General features: G+C 45.4%; 1 protein-coding gene and 2 long non-coding RNA genes across 6 annotated transcripts in view; 2 read left to right on the top strand and 1 right to left on the bottom strand.

The window, feature by feature from the left end:
- Window positions 1–992: 992 nt before the first annotated feature.
- On the bottom strand, window positions 993–10,801 carry LOC121015332 (uncharacterized). Of its 2 annotated transcripts, none has more exons than XR_005783765.1 (3): window positions 10,425–10,801; window positions 3,651–3,862; window positions 993–1,982 (listed from the first exon to the last, which is right to left on the bottom strand). It is a non-coding gene; the product is annotated as an uncharacterized LOC121015332 (long non-coding RNA). The 2 variants fall into 2 exon arrangements; XR_005783766.1 differs by having other exon boundaries at window positions 3,719–3,862.
- A 106-nt stretch (window positions 10,802–10,907) lies between these two features.
- WIPI1 (WD repeat domain, phosphoinositide interacting 1) overlaps window positions 10,908–22,038 on the top strand; it is a 31,333-nt gene continuing 20,202 nt past the window's right edge. Inside the window, exons 1-3 of one of the 3 annotated variants that reach the window (XM_040452194.1) lie at window positions 10,908–11,074; window positions 16,932–17,014; window positions 18,388–18,557. In XM_040452194.1, coding sequence (XP_040308128.1) covers window positions 10,995–11,074; window positions 16,932–17,014; window positions 18,388–18,557 — 333 coding nt within the window. In that variant the 5' untranslated portion in view covers window positions 10,908–10,994. The remainder of the gene's footprint in view (window positions 11,075–16,931; window positions 17,015–18,387; window positions 18,558–22,038) is intronic. The other 2 variants (XM_040452196.1, XM_040452195.1) reach the window with 2 other exon arrangements.
- LOC121015330 (uncharacterized) lies at window positions 11,087–14,122 on the top strand. The gene is made up of 2 exons (XR_005783763.1): window positions 11,087–13,613; window positions 13,864–14,122. It is a non-coding gene; the product is annotated as an uncharacterized LOC121015330 (long non-coding RNA).

The raw sequence follows: 22,038 nt of genomic DNA, 5'->3' as shown, positions 1-22,038 counted from the left end.
AATCCAGCTGTCTTCTACTAAGCCAGACATTAAAAAGATTTTTTTTTAATGTGAAACAATACTTGGGGCACCTGGGTGGCTCAGTCGGTTAAGTGTCCAACTTCAGCTCAGTCATGATCTTGAGGTTTGGGAGTTCGAGTCCCACGTCGGGCTTTGTGCTGACAGCCCGGAGGCTGGAGCCTGCTTCGGATTCTGGGTGTCCCTCTCTCTCTGCCCCTCCCCAACTCATGCTCTGTTTCTCTCTCTCAGAAATAAAATAAACATTAAAAAATTTTTTTCTTAAGTAAAACAATGCGTCTCATGTCCCTGTTATTTTGTTTATTTGAGAAACAAAAAAAATATGGTATGAATGTTAACATATAATGGGTTTATTATTTTTAATGAATTAATAAATATTTTGAACTCTTCTCAGTTTTCATTTCTATCACACTAAATAATGACAGATATGACTCACATGAACACTAGCTCTTTGGGTCTTCAACAACTTTTAAGGGTGTAAAGGGGGTCCCAAATCTCAAAAGCCACTAACATAGTTGATTGGTATTCGGTCACAATACTAGCTCCATTTGGACAATATCATTGTTCAAGAGAGACAAGAAAATGACACTTAGAAGGAGTTAATGGAAAGCTAATTTTCGTATGATGTTTTAATGACTGATTCTGTAAGTCAGTCAGTTGGCAAATATTCCATGAGCACCTATTATGTGGACAAGCATTGCTCTGGATTCTGGGAGAAGACACATAAGGCCCTGCTCTCACAGCACCTGAGTGGCTCAGTCGGTTGAGTGTCTGACTCTTGATTTTGGCTCAGGTCATGATCCCGGGGTCATGGGATGGAGACCTGAGAGTTGGTCTCCACACTGAGTGTGGAGCCTGCTTTAGATTCTCCCTCTCTCCCTTGCTCATGTGCACTCTCTCTCTCTCTCTCTCTCTCTCTAAAAATAAAGAAATAATTAAAAAAAGACTTTTCTTTAAAAAAAAAAAAAAGACCCTGCTCTCATGGAGTTTACTTTCTAGATAGACGAGATAGACAGTGAATATGTAAGCAAATAAACAAGGTAATTTTAGGTTGTGATAACCGTTTTAAAGAAAATACACAGGCTAATGTAATTAGAATCTCTGAGAACAGAAGGACTTGGCCTATGTAGGCATGGGAAACTGCATTCGTGGGTCAAGGGGACCTAAGAATCTATACTATGTTCATGGATTGGGAGAAAAGAAGAGTCAATGCACACAGTGGTGCAAAATAAGTGATTCCTGTCCTTGGTATGGGATAAATCTGCTTTTAAAGACCAACTCTCCCACCATTCTCTAGAGTTGCTGAAGCAGGATTCTTTCAAGAGCTCAGGAGAAAGAGATCCTGTCAGGAATGCCAACAGAAGGTAGTGTTGATGTGCTCTGGCATGAAAGACAGAGGCAGGCAGAGCATTCCAGAGAGTGAGGTCAGACAAGGGTCATCTGTAGATAGAGGCTGACTTAAACCTCCACATATGGGAACAGATGCCTACGGAGAAAGTGGAGAAAGAGGGCCTAGGAAATCGCCACTTTAAATATTTTCGGACATGTCTCGTCCACTTGATATCTTTCCTAAAGGCTCTGAAACAGTCTCGGGAGCCAAACTTCTATATTAAAAAAAAAAAAAAAAATTAGAAACCCACCCAAGGCTGTTTCTGACCTCAGAGAAATGATGAAAAGTCAAAGTCATACCCGGTTGAGACACGCAGCAGCGAAAACGCTCCGTCTCGTTTTTGGAAAACACGCCAGCTTCCTATTCCTCGTGCATATTTGCAATCAATAAGCAAAATCGCAGATCACGTACATAATAGGTAGCAAAATAAGCTGGTGGGTTCAGCGTTAGCCGGGGAGCACTTGCCAGTTCACGTTTCCATTTATAACAGAGGCTCTCACTCATCAGCAATGTGGGACGTGGAGCTGCTGAAGGCGGCTCAGCACAAGCACCAGCCTCCTTTCCGGTAGTGTTCCTAAAATTAAAGGAATACCAGGACATTCAGTCCAGCTCTTCACCAACTGACACATTTTTCGTTACATCTTACCTCCTCTCATGGCCTCAACTATTACCTCGCCACCAATGATCCTGGATCTCTCTCTCTCTCTCTCTCTCTCTCTCTCTCTCTCTCTCTCCCTCTCTCTCTCTCTCTCTCTCTCTCGATCTCTTATAATGTACCCTATGCCCAGATATCAGCTGCCCCTGAAACACCCACAGGATCTTCCCAGTTTAAAGAAGCAAAAGGCTCTGGTTCCCAAAGGACCTTGTCCTTTGCGTCTTTAGTTACGTGATTAGCACTGTTCTCACCCTAACAAGAAACCTGCAGAATGGAGATGCCCCAGCTGACCGGAAGCTGGGGTGTAATCATGTCCTGGGGTATCTGAAGACCATGTCCCAGCATCAAGGGGTCTTAGCTAGGAGAAGAAACGATAAGAATGGAAAGAACAGGGGCACCTGGGTGGCTCAATCGGTTAAGCGTCTGACTTCAGCTCGGGTCATGCCCTCACACTCCGTGAGTTCGAGCCCCGTGTCGGGCTCTGGGCTGACAGCTCAGAGCCTGGAGCCTGCTTCGGATTCGGTGTCTCCCCCTCTGTCTGCCCCTCCCCGGCTCACGCTCTGTCTCTCTCTGTCTCAAAAATAAATAAAAACATTAAAAAAAAAAATTAAAAAAAAAAGAAAGAATGGAAAGAACAAGCCAGAAAGGGCAGCCCAGGGTCTGCCTCAGATTGTTCCCCTGACTTGGCCCCGCCCTGGACTCACATTTCAGCTGTATGGGTTGAAGCTGAACAAGTTTCCATTCGATACAAAGCTTTGTTGCCCGCCTGCCAGAGCGTGGCCCGGAATGGGTGTGGGAGGCTTGAAAATACAGCACGGCCTTGGTTCATTGCGAGCACTGGGGGACCCAACACTACTTGGATGTCCCAAGAGCTTGCAACTTTGCAGACATGGCATAAAATCTCGGTGTTTTTCACACCCACGGGGATGGCTATGGTGATGGTGAAAAATAGAAACAGCAAGTAACAAATGGTGAATCGGAGCCCTCGTGCATTGCTATGGGAATGTGAAATGGCTTAGCCTCCGTGGAAAACAGTTTTGCCAGTTCTTCAAAAGTTAAATAAATAGAACAAAATATACAGGGCACCTGTGTGGCTCAGTCAGTTCAGTGTCTGACTTCAGCTCAGGTCGTGATCTCACGCTTTGTGGGTTCGAGCCCTGCGTCGGGCTCTGTGTTGACGGTGCAGAGCCTGCTTGGGATTCTCTCTCTCTCCCCCTCTCTCTGCCCTCTCCTGCGTGCGCGTGCTCTCTCTCTCAATAATAAGTAAACTTAAAAATATATATATAATCCGGAATTCCATTCCAAGATATACTGAACACAGGTACAATGGAAAGATGATCGAAAACAGGTCCTCAAATAATCGCGCACACGCACGTGTTCATAGTAGCACTGTTCACAAGAGCCAAGAGGTGGCCACAACTCAAATGTCCACCCGCTGACAAATGGATAAATTAGTTGTGGTACATACATATAACGGAATATTATTCAGCCATAAAAAGAAATGAAATACTGATACAAGCTACACCCTGGATGAGCCTTGGAAGCGTTATGCTAAGTAAAAGAAGCCAGATGCCAAAGGTCACATACCGTAGAACCTCATTTCTATGAAGCATCCAGCATATTTTCAAAAAATATTTGGCAATATAGTCTCTCACCACTTTCACGGACCAGACATTGTGTTCCACTTGGTACGCAAGACGTTTTAGCAGGGCACGGTATCTCTGCCTTAGACTCAAAGAATATGATGGTAGGAAGTCGTTATTTTGTCTAGCTCTTCTTAAACTTTGATCTACAAAATCCTAGGGGCAGATAGATAAAGCTGTAGGTCAAGACCGCCAGGTTCACCCAGTCGATGTTCATTTTCTTCACTTGGTGCAGCAAGGGAAAACGTACACCAAATGAACCACGGTGGCTGTAAGAAGGGGGTTTTCTTGTGGGGTTTTGGGTTTGTGCTAAGTGACTCTAAGGTGGGAAGGGCAGGGGATACAGGAATCGGGCCCGGATTGCCAGTGGCCGTGAAGTGGCATGGTTTCATAACGGAGGAATGGAGCGAATCTGCGGAAGGTACTGATAAGAAAGAATTAGTCACTCAACGGTAGCTCCTTTGCAGTTGTGGTGTGGCCTTGGGAAAATCACTGCTTTCTGTTGGCTTTGGGCTCGCGTCATTTATGACTGTCGGGAACATCACAGTCTGCTTATCAGCGCTGACTTTCATTTCTCGGGTCCTGCAAGAAGGTAGTGGGTGTTGCGGGAAGAAAGAGATCTGTGTAAGCCTGGAAAGTCCTCGTTAAACAACGTTAAATAAACAATAAACTGGGGTTTGTGGAGTTTTTAAATGTGCTAAAGGGAACTGTGAATCTCCCAGGGCAACTTTTTGTTTAATGTTTTGTTTATTTTTGAGAGAAAGAGAGTGAACAGGGAAGGTGCAGAGAGAGGGGCGGGGACAGAGGATCTGAAACGGGCTCCGTGCTGTCAGCACAGAACCCGACGCAGGGCTCGAACTCACAAACTGTGAGATCATGATCTGAGCTGAACTCGGATGCTCAAGAGATTGAGCCGCCCAGGCGCCCCTCCCAAGACACCTCTAATTTGTTTTCAGCACAGCTGCCTGAGTGATTCTGTTCAAATATAAGTCCAAATATCCAGTGGCTTCTCGTCCCTCCCCCACATGCCCAAGCATGACCATTCCGACCTCTTTTCCTATGTATCTGCCCCTCTTCTCTCTCCTCCATCCACCCTTGCCTCCTCCATGTTCCTCCTGCCAGGAATGCTTTTCCCCCTCATGTTCCCTTCTCTCCTTCAGGTCTTTGTTCAAATGGAACCTTCCAGCGACACCTTCCCTTCCTACTCTTTATCAAGCCTTCCTCTCCCCAACACCTCCCACATCCCTTCCAACGGCTTTATTTTTCTCCTTGGCACTCATGGCCATCTGAGATACTCTCCATTCTGTGTTTTCTTGTCTCTGGTCTCTGTGCCCATACAAGCAGGGATTTTTATTTAATTTTCCCCATGGCTCATCCCCAGGACCCGCAACCATGGCGGGCGCATAACAGGCACTAAATAAAAATGTGTCAAATGAATGCATGGGCAACCCCCTTCTAAACTTCTTCTGCAAGAGAGTGGTGAGTGAGGTGTCTGTATCTTCCATGTATAGACAGGAAAGAAGTTCTGGAAGAACACGGGAGAGCCTGGAACTCCTCTTCCACGGTTTGGTGATTAGCTCTCTGTGTCTCCTGAAGCCAGTCTTTTACCTACAAGGTTGCCCTACCGGGCTGGAACTAAATACAGCAGGTCGCTAGATGGCACTGTTCACCAAGAATTGTGGGATTCTTAGCCGATGGCCTTTGAAATCACCTTTTTCCTAGAAGTGAAGAATTCCAAGGAATGGTTACCATTCTTCACACTCTCTCTCTAGCCAGGAGGAAACCCAGAGTCCCACGGCACCACTTATGAACTAGCCACCCTCGCCCATGAGCGCAGGTTAACTAACCCTTTACCTCGGAGCAAAAGAGGTTCTTAGATACTTCTAGTAGTACCCATGGCAAGCATAAGCAAAGCTTTGCCCCCCTTGAAAAGGTGCCCTGCCCCTTACACTTGGCCCATGGCCCTCTTGGCATAAGCCTGTCTCTTTCCCTCCACCCTTGCCTCTCTGTCTCCTTAGAGAATGGAGTTCAGGTCACACTGCCAGTTCTGTTCCCAGCTTTGAGCAGTCTGAGAGGAAGCATGGAACACGGGGTGACCTGGAAATACAGTGGATGGGACCGAGGGCAAACTATATCTCCATCGCCAACAGCCCTAGGACCTTGAGCAACTTATCCAACATCTCTCAACCTTGGTTTACGCAGTTGTGCCATGGGGATAAAAATCTCTGGGACAGGACAGGTAATAGACATTAAGTGAGAAGAAGTATGAGGTTTCAAGCCAAGCTTTCTATAAAGCTTTGCTTTCCATGTCCAGATATCACCTATGCTTCCGATTCTGTGTCTCCCTCTCTCTCTGCCCCTCCCCTGTTCATGCTCTGTCTCTCTCTGTCTCAAAAATAAATAAAACGTTAAAAAAAAATTTTTTTAAAGATGTCCCAGTGAACAAAAACTCCATGATGAACCTCCTCTCTGCATCGTCTTGACTAATAGATGGTTAGCTCAAGTTATGTCTGCAAATGCACACACAGAAAGCTACTATCTTCGTGAACGTCAGCCGATCAGCAAGTATTTATGGACAACTTGTAATTTTGCCTCAGTGTTTTAAGAAGATTATTCTGGAAGCAGAAATAAGAGAGCTGGGAAACAGAATGCAGTCAAAGACACTGCAGTTCACTCTTTAATGAAGTACGCTTGTTTCTTGCTCTTGAAAGGAAATATGGAAGTCGAGGACTATTAGAACGGCTGTTGGCTTTTTAATTGATAAAACCAGAAATAATGGTTCCATTTGGGGAGCAAAGGCACATAATGGGAACTGTTCATTCATGGCAGCCGTGCTTTACCACGCAGATTGTGCCAATGATTAGTAACAAAAAAGCCCAACTGTGCCTGCTGTTTAGCCATACCTCTGGCCGGACACTTCCTGTTTGCCAATCTGACGGGATCACCTGCTTTCCCAGAGATTACCCTACATTTCAACCCCTTACCTTCTACCCCAGATCGGTAGGGCTGACTCCCTGAGCTTGCGACACATCACCCTTCCCTCTCCCTACCCCCCAAGTCTTACCTATTCTACACTGTCCCCAGAATCTCCCTCCTTTATTCTTTTCTCAAAGTACCACCATACACTTGTCTCTTCCGGTTCTACTCTTTCTCAGCTCACGTTCTGAGTGCTGAGACGCATCAGAAAAGGAAAAGGAGCTATTCCCTGTGGTTTGATCTTATAAAAACAGAATGGATTTTATGAAAAGAAGAAGTGGACAGGAGTGGTATTTGCTCACCTTGTACTCACTCTAATTATAGCCAGTTGGGTGTTATGGGCAACCATATTGGGTGACATGAGGGTTGCATCAGACAGGATGTCCCATTTCCAACTTCCCCTGTTCATGCCCTATGCATTCCCTAATCAGCATTTTAAAATTACAACCTGATTGCTGAACAAATAGGAAGTCTCCCCATTAGCTGAATTGTGGCCTGCAATTTTGTATATTACCAAGAACACTTGATTCCCAAGCTCAGCTTTATTCTTCCGAATTTTGCTGACTTACTGTTTCCCCAGAAGTAATGGACATTTTGTTTGAGGAAAGATAGACATTTAGGAAATTTCAATTGGAAGAAAGGCAAAAAAAAAAAATTCTTCCGGATTTTGCTGACTTACTGTTTCCCCAGAAGTAATGGACATTTTGTTTGAGAAAAGATAGACATTTAGGAAATTTCAATTGGAAGAAAGGCAAAAAGCTGAAATCTTGTTTTTCCTGCGGTAAAGTGTCATGTTCCCCTCTTCCTCCAGATAGCCTCGGCTCCTGTTATGTAGTGTTGAAATTTCTGTTCCAAGAATGTGGAAGGATTAGGATGCCATAAACCCAGGGTTTAAATCAGGAGTGTCCTCAGGGCGCCGGGGTGGCTCAGTCGGTTAAGCGTCCGACTCTTTTTCTGCTCTGGTCATGATCTCACGGTTTGTGAGATCGAGCCCCGAGCCCAGCTCTGTGCCGACAGTGTGCCCAGCCTGCTTAGGATTCTCTCTCTCCCTCTCTCTCTGTCCCCGCCTCTCTCTCTGCCCCTCTCCGGCTCACGTGCGCACGTGCACGCTCTCTCTCCCCCACAAAATAAATAAGCTTAAAAAAAATAAATAAATCAGGAGTTTCCTCTCCCACGGAACCTAGAACTAGGACTCAGAAAAAGAAAAATCAGCCTGATATTAAAGGAATCCAACACCTTCAAATCTATTTGCAGCCTTTTCTTTAGATGTTTATGCCAGTAAATTTCTGGGAATTATGCCTCACACAGAGGTCACACACTGGACCTCCACAAACTACATCCAGCCAGCTCGTATATTTAATTTGGCCTTCACAGTGTTTTTTAAAAATAAGAATTGGTCATCAACCTTTTAAATTTTTACATAAAATATAGGTTTATATAAAATAAATAGTTATGTTAAATTTATTTATATAAAAATACAGATTTCTGTATCGTCTTGGGAAAAAATAAAACCGGATGAGGCAGCCCTGGAATGTTATTTCCACATGGGTAGTGGTGGATGGTGGACCATTAACTCAGTGGGAAACATACAAGGGGGATCATTCACGAAGGGTGGGGCTGGAAAGATGATCAGTTTTCTCCCGGAAGTACACCTCTAGGCTTGAACTGGAATTCCAATGAGCATTCAGTTCACCTCACTCCCTAAATACCTGCCCAAATATCTGGTTTCTGAAAGCAGCACCACGAGCTTCCACTTTCCCAACGGCGATCCTAACTACAGAATCAGTGTGGACGTTTCCCTCTTCTTCTCTGCTATACCACCCCTCCCCCATCAGCTACTATCTGTGGTTTATTCTCTCCAAACTTTACTGGGCAATAAGATAGCTACCAGCCGCATGAGCGCTTAAAAGGTGGCTAGGTTAAATGGAGATATGCTCTAAGTGAAAAAGATACATTGGATTTTAAATACCTACACTAAAAAAATAGTACTTTAAACTAGCTGGTTAAAATTAATTAGTTAAAACAATAAATAAACTAGCTGATTAATAGTTTCACATGGGCGACCCATTAAAATGAGATTTTTGACATATGGTGTTAAAGATATTATTAAAATTAATTTACTTATCTCTTTTTATCTTTTTAAATGTGGCTTCTAGAAAATGTTAAATTACATATGGGGTTCACATCTGTGGTTGACATTACCTTTCTTTCTTTCTTTGGTTTGTTACCTTTCTATGGGACAGCATTGCCTCAAAATAGCTCTTCATGTGACATGTTAGTGGTGCTAATTATAGCCACAATGGCAATCATATTACAATACATGAATGTCAAATCAACATGCTATATACCTTCAGTTTACACAATGTTATATGTCAAATATATTTCAACAGAAAAAAAATTTCGCTTGGGTTTGTCTTCAACTTTCTAGCCTTGCTGCCATGCAATAGTTTGCATCTCATATCCCTTTACTCCTAGAATTTCACATTGGCCGAGGCTTTTTCCCCTTCTAATCTGTTCTGCACACCCTGGCCAAGTTTATCTGCCTAAAACACGGCTTTTATCATGAAACGCTCCTACTCAAACACTAACACCAGCTCCCAACTCTAGCCTATAAAGTCCGAACTGTTGAGAATAACAACTTCCACTTTACAAACCGAATTTATTCTGTCCTTTATTGAATTTTCCAAACAACGGAGCACCTAGCCTACCAGATTCCTGGTTTTCTAAATGCCTGAGCTGGGGGTGGTGAGAAGCACTTTTGATCTTAGAGGTTACAAAGATGATGCAGTTAAAGCATCCAAACAGAAGCTCTTTTCACTTACGATAGTTTCTACAACACCTCACAATCGACTGAAGAGCATCCACGGATCTATGAGCTAAACTATTTTAACATCAGTTGAGAGAAAGAATAATAGTGTGAACTGAACAAACTGTTACATTTGCATTTTGGAAAACCCAAACTGGATATGCAACTAGAAAAGCTTAAATGAAATAATGCACTTCACTCATCCATTATAGGTCCAAGCTCCCAAAGTGTGTGTGTGTGTGTGTGTGTGTGTATGTGCGCGCACGCACATACACACACACGTATATATAGCTTTGTCACAATAAATTTTAATAATGCCAATTTGAAATACTGTGGTATAACAATTAAAATGCCATCTCAACTTGAAAAGCACGAATTAAAAATTCATCAGGAATTATATAAATCCAAAGCCAGCAGAGCTACTGATTTATAAAGTGTGTTGGGTATTCTACAAGGCAACTTGAATTTAGCTTGGGAAGAGAGACTTGTCAGGATTTATCTCAAATATGTGAGTTTTGAATTGTGCCATCTTCAAGACCTCATCCCTTTCATCAAACACGCCACCTTATAGACATTTTCTTCCTTTTTTTCCCCCCCAATTATAGATCAGATAGGTTTTGCCAAATTCCCTAGGAGAATTTCTTGGTGCACGAAGCTTGAGTTGAGACAAATCCACATTCTACCATTTATTCTGTTACTTCAGACAGATTACTTAATTGTTCAGTTGCTCCTTATTAAAACTGGGCAGAAAGTATATATTCTTGTTTTATAGGAATTCCAAGAGATAACATACACGGTTAGCACAGCGCTGGGCATGTAGAAAGAGTTCTCAACAGCAGGGCAACCGTGAAGGTAACATGCGATCTGTCTGGCTTTTCTCAAAGCAGTTTGAAGACTCTGTAAAAGGGTGGGGCTTTGGCGTCTCACGCTACTAACCTCTGTAAGTTTAATAGACGGAGAGCTACATGCCACAGGGGTCTGGGTGGGGTGGGACGGAGCGCGTCCGCCCGCCCCCTCAGCCGCAGCTTCACCGCAGATGCCAGAAGGTGGCCACCAGGTCGGGCCTCAGTTGCACTGGTTCTTCCGGACTTCCGCTTCGCAGCCTCTGGCAATGAAAACACTACCACGTGGCCTGCAGCCTTGCGTCACCCTCCTTCGCCCAATGGAGAGCCGCGTCGCTGAGCTGGGGGCGGGTCGCTACCAGGGCGGTTCAGCCCACAGCTGTCGTCAATTGGCCAAGGGGGCGCGGCGGCGTGGACTCATAGCCAATGGCGGCCGAGGGTGGGGACCCCACCCCCTCGGCTGCCGGGTTTGGCTCGGACGCGCCGGAGGATCTGGGCCGGGCGTGGGGGCGGAGCGAAGCGGGGACGGGGCGGAGCGAAGAACGGCAGGGCGGGGCCAGGAGCGGAGGTGGGGCCGCGACCCGGCCCGCGGAGCCGGCGCCAGCGGGCTGCTGAGGTGGCTGTCGCCGGCTCGGAGCTGCGGCTTCCCCGGGCCGAGCCCCCGATGGAGGCCGAGGCCGCGGATGGCCCCCCGGGCGGGGTCGAGGCGGCGCTCAGCTGCTTCTCTTTCAACCAGGACTGCACGTAAGCCGCGGCGCCTGCCCTGCGGGGAGCTGGGGGGCAGAAGTCGCGAGCAGGGGTCTTGTCCTGTCGGCCACTTGTAGCGGGAGTGGCGCGGGCCTGCGCCTCCAGAGGGCCGCGGCAGCGCGGCAGGGGCGGCTCCCGGCCCGCACGGTCTGGGTGGGCTCCCTCTCCCCCTGCGGGGGTTCGAGCGCCCCCACCCCCGCTGTGGGCTGAGGGCCAGGAGCGGCCGGCCGAGCACGAAGGGAGGGAGTTCGCGGGCGCAGTGGGGCTGAAGAAGGCTACGGATCCAGTGGGGGCAGAGGCTAGTGCCCGAGTGGGGGTCTCGGGAGGAGGGGTAGAGGCCAAAACAAAGGAGATGGGCGAGGAGGGGGAAGTTGCAAGTTGACCCTAGGCGAGGTTGTTGGGGCCCAGGAAGATGAGAGTACAGGAAAAACTTTCCCATTTGTCCTTGAGCATCTCAACGTGGCATCTGGGCAGGGCCTGGGACAAAGAGGCAGCCTATCGGTGCGGCCAGGCCAGCCCTCGTCCCAGCCCAGCTCGGGGCATCTCGCCTTTCCACCCCCTCTCACTGTGTTCACACAGCCCCCTGGGCGAGGCAGAATCCTCTTCTCCGAGTCCCCGAGCCCTTTCCCGGGCCCCGGCTGCCTTCTCTGAGAAGCGCGAGCTCCACCCTGTTGCTTTTTGAGTGCACTTGTAATGTTTCACTTCGATGTGCACATTTGGACTTTGGCCAGAGAGTTAGAGGCTGAACTGTATTTCAGACCTCTCAAAGATTCAGTCCTTTACAAGTGAACGCCTGCTTCCTTACCTCTTTGCGTGGAATTGTTAGACGCCAGTCCTGGGGACCATATGGAATAATCTCTTGGGAATGTGCACCCCAAGCATCAAGCAGGGATGACTACTTTTCCAGGTTCCCACTTCCTGCTGTACCAGTTTCTGTCGTGTTCCTTGTTTGGAATCGGCTTCAGGCTTGTGCTTTGGCTGCCTGTGACTGGGCTGTGCTAATATTGAACATTCACTGGTGTAATTAAGGCCATCCTGTACCATAAGAAACTCTGGCTTCCATTCCCTTTGTGTTTCTGTTTAAAAACACCCTATGCCAAACAATATGCCTTTGTTCGGAAAAAAAAAAAAAAAAGTATGTGTAATCGGGTAATTGGGTGGCTGGACAGCTTGGTTAGATGAGTGACTTTTAAGCCTTTTTTGACCACAGTCCACAATAAGAAATGCATGTTACAACATCCCCTGATACCCACATACATAGACTGTCTCCCAAAGGTGATTCATTAAATAGTGTTTACTCTTGCTATATAGTGTGATACCTTCTTTTAAAGCTGTTTGTGACTCATGAGCTGTTTTTAAGATCTCCTCATGGGTTGAGACCCGCAGTTTACAGAAATGATGGTGTAGATAAAATTCTGACATTTTGTAAGAAGCATTTTGCAAGAGAGGATGGCTGTTGAAATGCCAGAGTGTTTTCCTTCCCAACTGAACACAGGATAAGGAAAGGAGTCAGTTTGCTAGTTCACAGTAAATGTTCGAAATTCTGCTTTATAAACGTTGTGTATCAGATTTTTTTTTTTTTTTTGAGTGGGGTTAGTTTTTACTCTGGGTGAGTCCCAGCTTTCTATGGCACTTGGGTAAGAATATTATTTTCAAAGCTGTTGGGTGCTTGGAAAGTTAATTTCCTTCGTCTCTATGGTCAGTTCTGTTTTCTTGGATGAAGGCTTTGCTGGACAGCTCTGTCTCACCTATAAATAAAAGTTTTTGTCAGAGTCAGTTGCTTTGAGCCACAGAGGATATGACATTGGATTTTAAAATAAGTCAAGCCCCTTACGTATGCATTTAGGAGTGTCAGTGTGTCTTTCTTTGTAAGTGCAGGCTGAGTTTGGAATCCAGTAGTGCAACTAACCTTTACGAGTCTTCTTTGATCATACTTCATGCTTGGCACTGTGCTAGGCACTGTGGGTACATTTTTTCATTTGACTGGTGGCACATATTTGTCCCAAGCTCTATTCCTGTGAGAGGTGATGAGAATTTATTTATTTTTTTCTGCAGGAAGCCCTTATGGATAAAAATAGGATTTTAGTCTGGATTCCTTGATTCAGCCTCCTTTGTGGCCATTGCTCAACATTTAAAACACAATAGTAACCACACTGCTATTTTTTCACGTATAAAATTCTTCTGGGAGCAGGCCTTCTGTTTGCATTTTTTTTATTTTTATTTTTTAAAGACTTTATTTTTAAGCAATCTCTACACCCAACGTGGGCTAGCAGTCATGATCCCGAGATCAAGGGTCACACGCTCCACCGACTGAGCCAGCCAGGCATCCCTGAAAATTATTTTAAATTACCAAATCTTTCGGTTAATATCACAAGACTCTCATTACATTTTTCCCTTACTTACAAGTTTTAGAAACCTCAGTTGCCGCCAAACTTGTCTATATTTATGTGAAAAAGTCCATGTGAAGAAAGTTTAAAGACAGTAATCACTGCAGGGCATATCAAAAAAGTTTTTTGAATCATAGAATAAAAAGGAGGTTTTGTTTTTTTTGTTTAATTTTTTTTTCCCCAACGTTTTTATTTATTATTTTTTGGGACAGAGAGAGACAGAGCATGAACGGGGGAGGGGCAGAGAGAGAGGGAGACACAGAATCGGAAACAGGCTCCAGGCTCCGAGCCATCAACCCAGAGCCCGACGCGGGGCTCGAACTCACGGACTGCGAGATCGTGACCTGGCTGAAGTTGGACGCTTAACCGACTGCGCCACCCAGGCGCCCCAAAAAGGAGGTTTTTAAAGTGCAGGTGCCATTGACACATGCAGCATTATATTTGTTTCAAGTGTACAACCTATTGTGATTCAACATTTGTATACATTGGGAAATGATCTCCACGATAAGCCTGCTAACCCATCTGTCAACCTACACAGTTAATGCAATATTACTTATTGTATTTCCTGTGCTCTACGTTCGTCCCCATGATGTATTTATTTTATAACTGGAAGTTTGTATTTCCTGATCTCCTTCACCAATTTCATACCCCCCTCCCCCCAAAAAAACCCTGTCATCTGGCAACCACCAGTCTATTCTCTGTAACTATGAGTCTGGGTTTTGTTTTGTTTTGTCTTTCTTAGACTCCACGTATAAGTGAAATCATGTGATATTTGTCTTTCTCTGTCTGACTCATTTCACTTAGCACAGTGCTCTCATCCATGTTGCCGCGAATGGCAAGATTTTGTTCTTTTTTATGGCTGAGAAGTGGAGTGTGTGTGCGTGTGCACACGCCCATGTGCACGTGTGCACGCATGCCGTGTCTTCTTTATCCGTTCATCCACTGCTGGGCACTTGGGTCGTTTCCATATCTTGGCTGTTGTAAATAACGCGGCAATGAACATACGGGCGCGTACATCTTTTCGAGTTAGTGTTTTCACTTTTTCTTCTGAAAGATACCCACAAGTGGAATTGCTGGATCATATGGTAGTTCTCTTTTTAATTTTTTGAGGAATCTTCATGCTGCTTTCTGGCGTGGCTGCCCCAGTTTGCATTCATACCCATAGTGCACGAAGATCACCTTTCCAACACATCCTCGCCGACACTTGCTATTTCTTATCTTTTTAATAACAGCCATTCTTACAGGTGTAAGGTGGTATCTCATTGTGAATTGGATTTGCATCTCCCTGATGATCGGTGATGCCGAATGTCTTTTGATGAATCTGTTGGTTATCTGCACGGCTGCTTTAGAAAACTGTCAATTCAGATTCTTTTCCATTTTTAACCAGGTTGTTTTTTTGTTATTGAGTTACATGAATTATATGTTTTCTTTATACCTACAAAGTTAATGCAGTATTATCTACTGTATTATATATTTATATATTTTTATAAATAAAAATATATTTATAAAAATATATTTAAAATATTTTATATGCACTTAATATATATTTACATATTTATTTTATATATTTATATATTTGTTTTATATTTTCCTTACATAAAATATATTTATATGTATTTATTTTATGTATATATACATTTAGTTTATATATATTTATTGTATCTATATTTTACATATTACATATACTTCTATATATTTGTTTTACATGTACTCAAAGATAATATGTATTTTCTTATTTTATATTATACCATATACAGTATATATTTTGGATATTAACCCTTTAAGGGACATACAATTTGCAAATATTTTCTCGCATTCAGTGGGTTTTTTCATTTTGTTGATGGTTTCCTTTGCTGTGCAGAAGCTTTTTAGTTTGACGTAGTTCTACCTGTTTGTTTTTGCTTTTGTTTCCCTTGCCTCTGGAGTCAGAGCCAAAAAACATTGCTAAGACCCCTGTCAAGGAGCTTGCTGCCTATGTTTTCTTCTAGGAGTTTTATGGCTTCGGGTTTTCCATTCAAGTCTTTAATCCATTTTGAGTTCATACTTGTATGCGGTATAAGACAGTAGCCCAGTTTCACTCTCTTGGCTGCGCGTGGCCGTGTTGTGAACTTGTAAGATGCCGGGGGCGCGCCTCTCACCTCTCCAGGTGCCGTTGGTCATCATTGACGCTGCTCCAGCACCTGTCCCGCCCCTCAGGTCAGCCCCCCAGCAGGTGGAGGACTGCGGGACCCAAGCAACTACCTCACTGATTGAAAGTTGACCGCAGCCTCCTCTCCCTGTGTCCTGGGGAACAACGAACGTTTGGGTAGAAAAAAAACAATTCCAGGGAAAACCACATGACCTCCTCTTTTTTATTTTTAGGCTGATGAAACAAGAGCCTTGGCCATCAGGCTCGCCCCAGTCAACTGCTTATATTAGTATATGCTTCCCTGTGCAGAATGGATCTCACCTTTTCAAAGACCTGCTTCAAATGAGGAAGCTGGGCTAATTTTTAGTCCACTTAGGACTATTTTAAGGTCTCTTTCGGCTCTGACATCCCATTTTCCCAGGGTGGAGGTGCTCCAGGTCGGAGCGCTTTTTCTAAGTGTGCCCTGTGTGAGATTTTGCTCATCGCTGAGGTGTTGAGGGCAAAGCAGGAGGAATCTGGATGGGGGTCCCAGCTGCGAACAAAATGGACTCGTCTGCTTTCATCCTGTGGCCAAAGAAACTGGCCAAGGAAACAGTCTTTCTTTATCTATTGGTCGAAAGTGAAAAATTAAGAAAACAAGATTTATTTAGCCCATACCGTTCCAGATGTGTTTAGTTTTTGTTTTGTTGGTTGGTTGTGATACTAGCTTTGTGGAACGTGGTATACACCAGAGTTTTCAACCCTGGCTGCACATTAGAGTACTTGAACTAAAAAAAGAAAAAGAGAGAGAGACAAAGAGAAGGAAGGGAGGGAGGGAGGGGGGAAGGAAGGAAGGAAGGAAGGAAGGAAGGAAGGAAGGAAGGAAGGAAGGAAGGAAAAGAGAGAGGAAAAGAAAAAAAGAAAAGAATCCAACTAAATAAAAAGCTCAGTGTTGGAGGCACCGCGATAGACCAATCATCAGTATTTTTTAAAAACTTCCCAAGTGAATTTAATGTACATCTAAGGATGAGAGCTACTGGTAAAAAGCATCTGCGGTGTTTTCATGGAAAATGATGAAAGGAAGCATCCACTAAATTGTACCTACTAATGACTGTGCCTACTATGACCGTGTGTTTATTTTTTAAGCAAAAATAAATAAAAAATTGACCTCTTGGCAAAGTACCTCTCAGACAACCAGAAGACCCCTGATCGTGTTGGGAGTAGTGCAGGATGAGTATTCTTATGTATTCCGTCTTTCCTGTTTCCCAGCTGGGAAAGCACTGTCCCTGGGAGGTTTGACTTTCCTTCGATGAGTTTCAGCTCTCTGAACCTCATTCCCACGTGGTATTATCTTCCACAGATCCCTAGCAATTGGAACCAAAGCCGGTTATAAGCTGTTTTCTTTGAGTTCTGTGGAGCAACTGGACCAAGTCCATGGAAGCAGTAAGTGTGTGTGTGAAATCCCGGGGACACCGAATCCTTCCTCTAGACTTTAATCTGCGGTGCTCCTGAGCTGTCTGCATTTTTCTCCCGTAACTGTCAAACTGAAGGAGTCAGTCATTTTCAGACTTAAATATAAATCATTGCCTCCACTTGGCTTAAAAAGTAAAACCACAAGTAAGCACTTAGATTTGGCAATAGCTTAGGTAACCTTTTCTTTTTATATTAAGAAATCCTTTGTTTGAAACCTTGTCGTTAAACTTTTTCGTAGACTTTTATGCACAGTCATCAGTTTTGATCATTGTCCTATCAGAAGGTCACTTATGGGTTTGTCTTTTTTTTTTTTTTTTTTTTGCTGTCATACTGGCACTGTAGAATGTTGGTAACATTCATTCGGTCATGGAAGTGTTTTCTTTGTTTTAACCAAGCAGTGCTATCCCATTTGCATAGATCATATTGAAGATGTTGGAGTACTCTTAGTGATTATTACAACAAAAATTAGTTCTCTTAATATCTCAGGGTAAGTAATAATTTGTGTCATCATAATGGAGAAGAATATGCAGTCTTTGGATTTCCTGGAAAGAAAGTGGTTTGGTAAATGAACACATTGGGTCGCTAATGTATTTGTAAGATGTTATTTTTATTATGCCATTTTCATGAATACTTTGCTCTGTATCTGTCCTATGTTATTCCCTATGGGTCCTGCCTGAGCACAAGGAAGGCACGCATCCGAGAAAGAATGTTCTCAGAAAACCACTGAGGTCTCTACCTGTGGGAGCTCAGGAGGCTTACTGACTGACCTTCTTCCTGAGCACAGACGCCCTTCCCTGGTCATCACACAGATTGTCTTCAACAGGAAAGGGATTGAAGACAGGACCAGGGAGGGGAGCAAGACAGGGAGGGGCACAGATGTAATTCTGTGACTGCCCCCACCCCACTATGGCTGTCCCCATGGCACCTGCTGGCCACAAAGACCAGAATTCCAGAAGCAGGGATTCCCCAGAGTAGTCAACCCTTGGAAACCTCTCGTGGAGAAAGGGCGGGCCGAGACTGTGCACACCTCCCGATATAATTTCCAGAGCACACAGTGGTGCCCTAGAGACGATTCTGCCCCCACGGAAGGCACCCGGGGAAATCTCTGGAAGACCTGACTCTGCCTTCTGGTCACTAACGTCTTCTTCGGGTCTTGGAAAGGGCTGCAGAACCGCCCCCTTGGGAAACAGGCAAAGCTTCACCGTAGGGGAAAAAAACCAGTCACTGCGAATGTGTGCTAAGCTACGCGCGCGAGACGTACAGGCCGCTGGCTGACTGGTGTGAGCTGGGCTCGGTGCCCGGAGGCCGAAATCTGTGTCACCTCAGCCTCCTTTCCCTCCCAGACGAAATCCCGGATGTCTACATCGTGGAGCGCCTCTTCTCCAGCAGCCTGGTCGTGGTGGTCAGTCACACAAAGCCGCGGCAGATGAACGTCTATCACTTCAAGAAAGGCACGGAGATCTGTAATTACAACTATTCCAGCAACATCTTGTCCATAAGGCTGAACCGGCAGGTGAGTGGGGGGAACCGCCCGGGGTTGCGAGGCTTCTGCTGATTGGCACCAAGGGAGAAGATGAGTATCTTTAAAGATGAGCGTTTCTAAAAACAAACATCAGGTGCCCAAAGGGATTTTAATACTCAGGCCTAGTATTATGGGGACATCTCGAGCCCACTCCAGGCACCTGTTTCAGGGATGTGTCCTCCCTGGTCCTTCTGCCTCGTGTTCTTTCTCCAACGTGGGCCGCTGGCAGAGCGAACCCTCTTCCGCTGGATGCGGGCTGGGCGGAAGTCCGGCTCTGACGCTGTCCCGTGAGCTAGTGCGGGGGTACTGAACCCGGAAGAACATCTCTCCCTGGTTTGGTTGGGCCCAGGACGGTGGCATCTGTTGCAGACCGGCAGTAATGCCTCTCAGAATGAAACCCCTGAGGATGAGTGTGCCCCCCCCCCCCGCCCCGGGCTAGTTCTGAAGGCAGTTGGAAAACTGACCCTTCTCTTTGTCCCTCCTTGGGTTTTCCCAGCAGGCCAGGTGCCCAGCCTCGCGTCCCACCTTTGTTTCTCCCAGCTCACCCTTACAGATCATCCTTGTAGTTTTTTCTTTGTCAAAGGAAGGGTTATTCTTATCTCAGATATACCATACATTCTCTTTAAAAATCGGAGTTCTTGTTAAATAAGTATTTGGGGGTATTGGCAGAGTTTCTCTTAAGTTATTAGATTTTATGGGCGCCTGAGTGGCTCAGTCGGTTATTGTCCGATTCTTGGTTCCGGCTCGGGTCATGATCTCACAGTTCGTGGAGCTGACAGTACAGAGCCTGTCTGGGATTTGTCTCTCTCTGTCCCTCTCTCTCCTCTGCCCCTCCCCCGTTGACGATCTCTCTCTCTCTCTCTCTCTAAATAAATAAACTTTATTTAAAAAATTATTAGATTTTTAAATCCTATAAGGGACAGGACTGTATCCATTTTGTTCACTTCTATAGACCTGGTAAAAAAGACAGTGCCTGGTAGAAAAAAATTGCTCCACAAATACCTGTTTCCCGAGTACCTATTAATTAAATAAATAAACAGATAGATTCTTTATGTGACCGTGCAGATCTTTCTACCCAATTCAATATCCCCAGGATGGCAGAGGCCATTGCATTCAGCAAGAACATGGTTTTCTTCCTTTTACCTAAACTATTAAAAGCTAATAATTTTTTTTAACAGATGAAAACAAAGTGCTTTCTTCCGTTTATGAGAAGGAAGAGATTATTTCTTTGAGCGCGGGCTCTTGGCCAGGGAAGGAAAGGCAGTTGGAGAGTTTTCGACTTGAAGGCTTTTAGCCCAGTTCTTGGCCCAGGGGCTCTCTCTGGAATTGGTAGCACACTGAATACAGTAATAGCCAGTAGATGAAAATTAAATCTCCTTTTTTGGCCCCTGATTGTCTTTTTAAGGTTGCTTAAGCAAAAGTCCTATAGAGATCACAACCCTCCCATAGTACGTACGGTATTTATTTCTATGATTTCTCCCTTACTTGCGCCCTGACATTGTCATTAGCAAATGAGACGAAGGATTACTCAAGCGTCCGAGTCTGCTAGCCTTTCGATGCCACCCTGTCCTCAGTATAATGCCCATGGCTAGTGAGGGCCTCCGCCCTCAGCTTCTTTGGAATGCCAGTGAACCTAGCATCACTCCGCTGCCAATGGCCAAGTTCACTGGAACCTGCTTACACCTCTCTCGTCTTTAGCATTTCTCCTCCTAAGAAGATGGTTTGAAACAGGTCTGGCAGAACATGTTTGGGCTTTGCTGTTCTTAAAACGAACAGGCTTGGGCCTTAGCAACTTTTGGGTTGGGCACCTGCTGCGGCACCCCCCCCCCCACCCCCACCCCGTGCCCCGCGGGGCCATGGTTTTGTGATGCCCAGGCTCTGCCGCCCCCTGCAGGAAACGAACAGGGCGAGAGTCGCACATCCTGCCCGCCGTGGCCCTCCTTCCATCGGGTCTTCAGGCGGTGCAGTTCCTTTTTTAAAAACAACAGGAAACCATCCTTTTTTTGTGGAGGGAGTTACGGGGAGAGAAAATCCCTATTTTCTTCTGAATATATAGAGAGGAAGAATATTTAGTAATTGTGGTATTTTCCATTGTCAGTTGGTGTTATTCCCCTTGTCCTTAATTGAGGAAATGTGTCTTGTGGAAGAAAGACGACACCCCCGATATATTTCCATCTGTAAACTGTGACAGTGCTCGGACCATCTGTTCCGAGAGGCCCTGGTTATCCAGATGAAGATTCCCTGGATTGGAGCCTCTGAGGCTGCATCTAAATCTGTGGTGCTCAAGGGCAGACACTATAAATACATGTTTTTTAATATTTATTTATGTTGGGGAGACCGCAAGCTGGGGAGGGGCAGAGAGAGGGGGACAGAGGATCTGAAGCGCGCTGAGCGCTGACAGCAGTGACCCCGATGGGGGCTCGAACTCACCAACTGTGAGATCGTGACCCGAGGTGGTCAGACGCTCAACTGACTAAGCCACCCAGGCGCCCCTAGAAATATTTTTGTAATCACTAAAAGGAACTGTTACTTCTAAAACCTGAAAGAGTCGATGAGAGCGAAAGTGACCAGGAAGGAGCAGGACTGAAGTCCCACCCAGGGTTCTCCTGGGACTGAACACTGGTTGCTAAAGAAAGCAGTTTCTAGGGCCACGTTCACCCCGGAAGCATGCTGGCACATGAACTTGGGATATGGTGCCTCCTTTTTCCGCCTCGCTGTTATCTCTCTGTTTCCCTCCCATTTAATTCTTACCTGTGGCTGGCAGGGGTCACCTGAAGTTGGCCAAGTGGACCACAGAGCATCTGATGCCGTGAGAGTTGGTGGGAAAGATGTGGACGGGTGGGATGAACTGGATGTAGAGGCATATGTCACGGACCCGCTATCCTGGGCCCTGGGTGTGGGGATACAGGAGGATATCGGAAACCTAAGAACATACGCATAGAGTACTGTAGTCCAAGCCAGAGTAAGTGCTGGCAAAAGGCAAAGTGATAGAGTGAATCAGGGAACGTATATTTCACAGAGAAGCGCTAATGTCTGCCAACAATTTTGAGGCCCTATTAGAATTATTTTTTTACCCCTAGGCACCCAGACCTCTGTGCGGCCACAGAGCCTTAATGAAAATCGAGGAAGGTGTTTACGTTTTATTTTTCTGCCCAGTAAAGGTGACGGTCCCCATTTTTCTGAGCTGTGAGAAGTCCTACTGGGAAAACAGGGCAGGCTTTTCCCTGGAGGCGGGCCTGTCAGGGTTTATTGGGGGGGGGGGGGCGTTTGTAGTATTTTTAGGTGCCTTTGTCTCCAAGTGTTGTCTTTTAGGATAAAAGGATCCGGCCTGAGAACAGTGGTTCTCAGACTTAGGTGTGCATCAGAATCACCCGGGGTACTTGTTTGAAACCTCCCAAACCAGAATTTCCAGGGATAGGCCAGGCCTTGCCCCTCAGGTGCTCGGATGCCTCCTCAGAGCCTGAGAACCACT

Source organism: Herpailurus yagouaroundi, unplaced genomic scaffold (genome assembly GCF_014898765.1).
Source record: "Herpailurus yagouaroundi ecotype Mexico unplaced genomic scaffold, PumYag 206, whole genome shotgun sequence".
NCBI lineage: Eukaryota > Metazoa > Chordata > Mammalia > Carnivora > Felidae > Herpailurus > Herpailurus yagouaroundi.
This window is presented reverse-complemented; position numbering and strand designations above follow the sequence as displayed.